At 38.1% G+C, this 8,035-nt stretch overlaps 1 protein-coding gene across 3 annotated transcripts in view; it reads left to right on the plus strand.

Moving 5' to 3' along the window:
• The window catches only part of sec24a (SEC24 homolog A, COPII coat complex component), a 35,172-nt gene extending 28,825 nt beyond the window's left edge, over positions 1-6,347 (plus strand). For all 3 annotated transcript variants that reach the window (XM_085470809.1, XM_085470810.1, XM_085470811.1), the window contains 8 exons: positions 487-660; positions 903-1,013; positions 2,542-2,717; positions 2,967-3,104; positions 3,271-3,375; positions 3,922-4,014; positions 4,151-4,254; positions 5,327-6,347. In XM_085470809.1, the coding sequence (XP_085326935.1) occupies positions 487-660; positions 903-1,013; positions 2,542-2,717; positions 2,967-3,104; positions 3,271-3,375; positions 3,922-4,014; positions 4,151-4,254; positions 5,327-5,441 (1,016 nt within the window). In that variant the 3' untranslated portion in view covers positions 5,442-6,347. The remainder of the gene's footprint in view (positions 1-486; positions 661-902; positions 1,014-2,541; positions 2,718-2,966; positions 3,105-3,270; positions 3,376-3,921; positions 4,015-4,150; positions 4,255-5,326) is intronic.
• Positions 6,348-8,035: the final 1,688 nt, after the last annotated feature.

Raw genomic sequence — 8,035 nt, forward strand, 5'->3', positions numbered from 1 at the left:
ATAGAAGTGAAGGTTACCGTTGCATGATGTTGTTTATAAACTTTGGAATTAGCAACTCTGCACTGATTTGGCATAAAATGTGGTCTATTCATCATCATCCAAGGCACAATTAGATAAACACACTTGTAATAGTAATAATAATACAAATAGTTTTGATTTTCACTCAAAAATCATTTTTAGAAATCCTGGTAATTGGTTCAAAACTTTTCCTTACAGCGATAAATTCCCAAATATGGTTTCAAGTTTCTCTTTACATGTTTGATTTATTGGTAAAAGTATTAGTAGTATATGCTTACTGTTGCTAACACCAAGGTCTTTGTAGCCCTGTATTTGCTCATCATGGAAATTGGACATAAAAGCTTAAACTCTGAGTCATTATAGAGAGGAAAACACATTTGGACTCATTCATGGTTTCTGTTTTTTGCTACCTTTTAAGATAATGCAGTCCAGTTTAATTGATTTTTATTTCTCTCTGTTCCTATGCAGGTCTGTCCATCCACACGTTCCACGGAAACTTCTTTGTGCGCTCCACAGATCTGTTGTCCCTCCCCAACGTCAACCCAGACGCCGGCTTCGCAGTTCAGATGTCCATCGAGGAAAACCTTGATGACATGCAGGTTGTCTCTTTCCAGGCTGCGCTGCTTTACACCTCCAGCAAAGGTACGCACATGCTCACTTAGACGAGCCTGTTGGGTTCCTTATCTTTTTGCAGAATAGTGTTGATAAATGGAAAAAAAAACATCCATGCAAATAGTGACTTATGAATATTATTATTATATAAGATGGAACTACTTAGTGTAATTTTATCGAATGAAAAGCAGATGTTATTATTTACACATTTTTATATGCAATAAATGGGTAGAACTAAAATATGTTTAAATAACATGAATGGTCCCTTACAGGAGAGAGGAGGATCCGCGTGCACACGTTGTGTCTCCCTGTGGTGAATTCTCTGTCGGATATCTTTGCTGGGGCTGATGTTCAAGCCATCACTGGGCTGTTGGCTTGCATGGGTACGTGCTAAACTGTTTTCTAAAATTTCACATGAGATAATAAAGTTTTACAATTATTTTGTTATTTTTTTTACCACTCATACTTAATTTTATTTGGTCAGTTTGCACATCTCTTTTGCATACTTAAGAGTTATTACCAGTTATGTTTGTTTTGAAACTTGTATATAATAATTGTAGGCAGAAATGTGAAAGTGAAGTAACAGTGTGAGAGCTTTGTCTTCACCAGTTGTAAATTTCTGGATACGTGATTGTGTGTTTGTAAAATCTGGATAAACTTGGATTTGTGGAAAGCATAACTAGGCGATTATTCTTCATTGTCACAGTTAATACTCTTTTAATTGGCTGGATCCTAAATCCTCACAGGGTTTTCATCGTCTTCGCTGTTATAAGCACTGACAGATGGTGATGAGTGGTGACAGCTGCGGTGTCCTAGCGACCATTCTATAACCGAGCATTCAAATCTGTGCTGGCTCATCTGATGTTAACTTGGAGAACAGATACTGATATTATGTTTCAGAAGAGTTTATTTCATTTTAATCTTATAACAATCAGGTGGAGCATGGCTGTTTTAGTACTGTGACTTCAAATGCATAGTAAGGCGCAGCCATGCCATGTGAATGATGATTATCAACTCACAACTGTAATATACACAAGGCTAATACTCAAAAAGATTTATAAACACTAATCCTAATGCTAAGCTCTGCTGGGAAATATAAGCATTTTTTACAGGTCATGTCACAAATGTTAACATCTCAAAGACAGACGTATTTTTTCATTTTAAATTCACAGAAAATTCATTTGGTAGTTAAATGTCCTACTGCATAAAATTGGGTCACTTAGCAGTGTTCAGCATGTTTTTCTTTCCACCCTCTGGGTAAGTAGATCAGACTTTTACTGGCCCACCAACACAACTGTCGCTTACCCACAAGAACCAATATAGCCACAGGCCTGCAGGTCATTCATTCTGTCAAACACAAATTTATTTAATTTCCTCAAACTGAATTCACATCATAGTCTCCATTGAAATGTTATTAGAAGAGCGTTACTATGAAGGAAAATAAGTTTTTGTAAAGTCACACATATTGTGAATTTTAACAGTAACAATTTTGCTGTTAGGTGAATTAGATTAGCAGATAAAATTTTAATGAATCTTTTTTTTTTTAGAAAGTTCATCTTTTAATCACACAAATATTTAGTTTACCATATTCTGGTAAAGAGAAGTATTATATTTCTGTTTCAGTTATTTAAGAAAGGTTCATAAAAGTCTGATTTTAAAAAAACATTGTCTTAAAAAGTGTAATTATTGAGGTCTTGATCACAGATTTTTTTTTTTACGTTTTGAACATGGTCTAGGAACAGCGCCCCTTATATTACAATATCAGACCTAAAATGCATGATTGTCTCATAACTGGTGTGAGACTGGAGCCTCTTTTAAACTACTCTGGTAGTCGGTGTTGTTTGTAGAGACAGCCCTTCTATTTAATCCCACAAATATCTGCCTAAAAGTTCTTAATGTCCCTCTCCACAGCTGTTGACCGTTCGGTGACGGCAAGTCTGAGCGATGCAAGAGACGCAATGACCAACGCTGCTATCGACTCGCTGATGTCTTACCGGCAGTCTGTGTTGACAATCCAGCAGCCTGGCCTGCTGGTTCCGGCCTGCCTCAGACTCTTCCCGCTCTACATTCTTGCGCTGCTCAAACAGGTTGGCTGGTTTACACAACTGCTACACTGCCATTAATCTTTTCCACTGACTGATTTTCAACCTTTCCCTGTGCTTAAACGTACCTTTGTTTGGTGTAAAGATCGATCTACTATATCCTCTCTTTGCTAAATTCACGAATTTTTATGAACATTAACACTAACTGGCTCTACTTCCAGAGGCCTTTCTTGAATACGCCACCACTGAGTCGTCATTGAAGGTTTTTGGTGTGTTTATATGTGCGCTTTGCAGAAAGCCTTCAGGACAGGCACCAGCACCAGGCTGGATGACCGGGTGTTTGCCATGCTTCAGCTGAAGTACCAGCCACTGGCCTACGCCATGCTGATGATCCATCCTGCTCTGTACCGTGTCGACGACCTGACTGACGAGGTGAGGAGGATGAATTTAAGTTTCAAAGCCCTGTGTTTTATTTCTTTTTATGCGTAATGTGTAGTTTTAAGATTACATGACTGGACTAAAACCATTTTCGGAAGGATTTTATTTATTTTCAGCTTTTCTTCATTACTAAGTGATCTTTTCTTTTCTCCATCTTCAGGGAGCATTAAACATCAACGAGCGGACCATCCCTCAGCCCAGACTGCTGCAGCTGTCTGTGGAGAAGCTCAGCAGGGAAGGAGCTTTCCTCATGGATGCTGGAATTGTGCGTTTCAAGATGAGCTCTTAGAGCAAGCTAACAATTTTCAATGTCGGGCAAAATTACAGCTTGGCATTTCCCATCCTGAATGTCTCATTTAATTTATTTCCTACATTTTTCCTACTTATTTGCAGCAGTGCTAAAGATTCTTTAGATGGCCCTTTTTTCTGGCTTTTTAAAAGGTGCTAATATTGGCATAGTGAGAGAGATTGAGAGATTTCCTTTTCTGGAAAATGAGAAATCACTGAATTGTACATTTTGTATCACTAGTGCCTCTTCTCTGTGTGACTTATGCAAATGTGTAGCTCTGTGATGAAGCCTTACTCCAGCTTTCTCCATGACACTAATCATTCTCCCCCCACGCCTGATAATAACTTGTACACTCAACATTTTATGTAACCATGTAGCACAGTTCTAGATTAAAAACATCAGTTATGAGCTTTCCTGAGCTGTACTTAAAGGTGTTCAGCTCTTCAGTCACAGTTCTCAGTACTGTAATCTTCTTGCTCTTCAGTTAAAGATATTTAAATGAACCTCATTCTCTTCCCAAAGGTGATATACCTGTGGATTGGACGAAACTGCCACTCCAACTTCCTCACACAGGTCCTAGGAGTTCCAAACTACGCTGCTGTGCCTGATAATCTGGTAGGATTTCTTACTTTGGGTCAACTGCTCTATCTCTGTAACAAGACTTCTCAAAACATGCAGCCCAGCTACATTTCCATATGTTGACGCCTTCCCCTACTTGCTGATAACAAAAACTGTTACTGTCCTCTCACAGTATTTGCTTCCGGAACTGGACACTGCAGAGTCTCAGAGAACCAGAGCTTTCATTGGTTGGCTGAGAGATCAGAGGCCATTTTTCCCCTCCCTGCATATCATCAGGTGGGGCCTCACTGGGTATTAGAAAAGAATGAATTAAGTTGCAAAAGTAAAAAGTGTGCTCCCTGGTGGTCTAGCTAAGAACTGTTATAAACTACCGATACTTTTTGTAGTGCTGTCAGTTTTTCCCACACTCTTCCACAGGTAAAAGATCAAGATCAGTTTATAGCTTTATCTATATAACAGCTAAAATTTCACTATAGTAACTGTTTTTTATAGGGTGATGTGTTGACTTAATGTTTTCTCAGGGCATATAAGACTGTTTCAGACTTGATCTTTCAGAACCCAGCAAAACAAAAGGGTCTAAAAAATACAAGCCACCCTGTGCCTTTAGGATTATAGCACTTTAACGCTTATGATACTAACTATAATGTAATGTATAAATCAAGTAAGGCAAGTGGCTTATGAGGGACTGTATTTCCTGTTGAGGCTGATAAGTAAAGACAAAAACTGTAGATGATCTCTTAAACCAATAGACCTTTTTGCTATCTGTGTAACAAGCAAAGAGGATTACAAAGCAGCATCGAAAACCACCTTACAGTAGCTTTGGTGGGCATGGAGTTGCTGCCTCTAGTTTGCAGGGCAGATATTGACTACTCACTGAGCAGTTAAGAAACTGAAAAGTGTGGTGCAGACCGCAAACAGAGACCGTTCCCCTCCAGCGTAAAAGTTGCTACTTTTGAAACGTGTTGGTTGTACTGCTGAAGCACAGCTTTTACTTTGAAAGCCCATGGTCTATGTTTCTGGTTTGCGTCACACTTTTTTAACTGGTCAGTAAAAATCAATTTTTCTTTCACGACTATTGATGGGAAAGTCCCAGACGGTCGTCAACAGGCCTCCTAACCCTCCTTTATAGTACAGACTTCATGTTAACAAAATAGTAAAATATAGGCTTTGCAACTGTGCTATGTTGAAGGAAATGCTCTGAAAAACTTTAGCATCTCCTCTTCTTCCCTGTTAAAATGAATGAAAGTATTTTAAATTGCACATCTTTAGTACCTGAATATGTAGGAGCAATCCCAACTCACGTCTTCTCATTGTGTTCTTATTTCCCACCCATTATCATGTGACTCAGGGACGAGAGCCAGCTGAAAGCCAGCTTTATGCAAAACATGATCGAGGACCGAACAGAGTCGGCCCTGTCGTACTACGAGTTCCTCCTTCACCTCCAACAGCAAATCTCCAAATAATCTTCAGTGTGGCTGCGGAGACGAGGGAACATTGAAGCGAACATGTGCGTCAGTGTATGTGTGCGAGTATATATGTATATGGTGTGAGAGTGTGTATGCGTGTGAGTGAGACTACACTCAAGGTCGCTTCTTGGTCCTTCTTCAGCTGTGGTCCACCATATCTCTGAGGGGGGGAAACCCGAGCTGAACTTAACACGAGGCATCAGCCCAATCAAGTCATGTGACGAGGATGTGACAAATAATTGGTTCTGATGCTTATTGGGCACTTTTGAACCCTGCTGAAGAAACAAGAAATCCTGGATGATTATTGTGTCAATGATCGAATGAATCAGTGTTTATTCTCACAGAACAATGCTGTCTAACTGAGGTAGTGCTCAGAAACAGTGCAGGAAAACAGATGTGTGAAGTGTTTGTGTTTGGAAAAAGCACAGTCTTTATTAATAAGAGTCAAACATATATACGTACGCTTAAGACTAGTTTATAAGACAGAAAGGAACCGGCAAAAAGACTGTTTTGTTTTTTGGGTGTCACCTGGAGTATTTGTACACACAGCAGCTGAGCTCTAACAACACTCTAATATTGTACCTGAAGGAGAGAGCGTGTGCTTTTTATTTGACAGTCATTATACTTGTGTGGTGAACAAATCTGTAGACTCTGTTGTTTGAAAGCCTGAATTTTAAAGGTGTTTGAAGGCAGATCAGCCTCGTTGCCGTCGCTGCCTCGAATGTTTGGATTTGGCAGCGGAAGGTGGTTTCATCGGTCTGGTCTGTCGCTCATCTTTTCGCTCTTTCTATCTGGATATTCAGAACACCTCTGACGACATTGCTGTTCTGTTTGTTTGTTTCTTTTTCTGATTGTTTAATTTATGAGACTCCCAATCTGATTAAATTCTATAATTGCCTTGTATGGGAACTCACTTTTTATTATTAAAACCTCTGTTTAAATACAGACTCTATATATGAAATATTTTAATATAATAGGATATGGGAAATTCTTTAACACAGACATAACAAAGCCATTGTGATCTTTTAATCATGCTTATTGATACTTGTATATTAAAAGATTGCATTATATAAAGGTAAAGACATACTGATGATTTTAGTACAAATAAGGTGAAATGACGCTAAGAAAATAAAATGTTGGGACTTTTTAAGTGTAGTTTGTGTTTTGGTGGGTGAACAGTGTTTATTCTGTGAACACAAAGACTACAAAAGACAACATGGACCAAATCAGTCTATATTTCTCTTGAATGCATTTGAATCGAATTTTTTTTTTTTTTTTTTAATTTGGTTTGGTCTCATTTCATACAGTTTGTAATCTATGTATCATATCAACAAAAATGTATTTAGGAACAGACAAATATGTTTTGGTCTTCATGCACAAGGAAAATTGTTTTTCATAAAAAAATACTGATGAAAATAAAAAGCAGCTTTGTTTTTGTACAGAGTTAACCTGCTGAGGACTGGATGTCAGTCACATGACTACAGCTAAAATAACACCACTCGTGAGTGTGGACAGAGTGGATTAAATCAACAGATGTAATGCCACTGGCTTTTTAGAATGACCTCACCTTTCAACAAGAAATTGAATTAATTTAACACCCAAAAAATAAAGTAGAAAATAATACAAATTTGACTTGACCTGTGACTTCTCTTCTGACTTACATGGACAACATGAAGTCAAAGTCACCTTTATTGTCAATTCTGCCACATGTACAGGACATACAGAGAATAGAAACTACGTTACTCTCAATCCCTAGATAAAATAGCAAATGAACATTTAAATATAAGAGTGATTAAAAAATGCAGGTAAAATAATTAAAAAGTAAAAATTTAAATAAATACAATACAATTTTACATATAACAAGAAAGCTATACAATATAATAGACCTTGTCTTTGAAACTTTAAAATTGGTTGGAGGGTGGGTGGAGGTTTACCTGTTAGTTATTAGCTGTGTCTTGAGTATAAAGTGGATCATCAATATTGGCTTTGCCCCACATCTATACACTGTTCAAAAACAGTAGCAGCACTGATGAATTTCTACCTCTGTATCATCGGTGTTTGTGCACAGGACCTCAGTCTCAGTACTCATGTTGAAGGAAAGTAGACTCATTTTAGGTTTTTTCTCTAATCTGAGAGGCTTCTCTGATTCTTCTTGGCCCACTCTGTGTTCCCTAATTGTACAGGCATTGTAAAAACTAAAGTACACACTCCTTTAATTCTTAGGCTTCATGTAATCAGGATGTAACAAAAAATCATTTTGTCCTTACAGGTTCTAAAATGATTTAAATACAACCTCAGATGAACACCAGTGTGACATGAAATAACTTGAAATAATTATTTTCCATATGACTTCTGGTCCACTCTTCTTTACAATGTTGTTTCAGATTATTGAGGTTTGTGGATATTCACTCCAGTCAGGTGGAGGCCTGGGCTTTGAGGCACTCATTTGGAAATTTGTTCTGGGGTCATGGTTCATGGTCAACTCAATGACAGCAGCCATGACAGTGCCCTGTGGCTGCAGAGCAAGGCCAAATCATCATGCCTGTGCCATCATGCTTTATAGTTGGTATAAGATAATTAAAGGGGAGAAA

The sequence above is a fragment of the Copadichromis virginalis genome, linkage group LG10 (genome assembly GCF_057382275.1).
Source record: "Copadichromis virginalis isolate Kocher_CV1m ecotype Utaka linkage group LG10, C_Virginalis_male_GT1.1, whole genome shotgun sequence".
Taxonomy (NCBI): Eukaryota; Metazoa; Chordata; class Actinopteri; order Cichliformes; family Cichlidae; genus Copadichromis; species Copadichromis virginalis.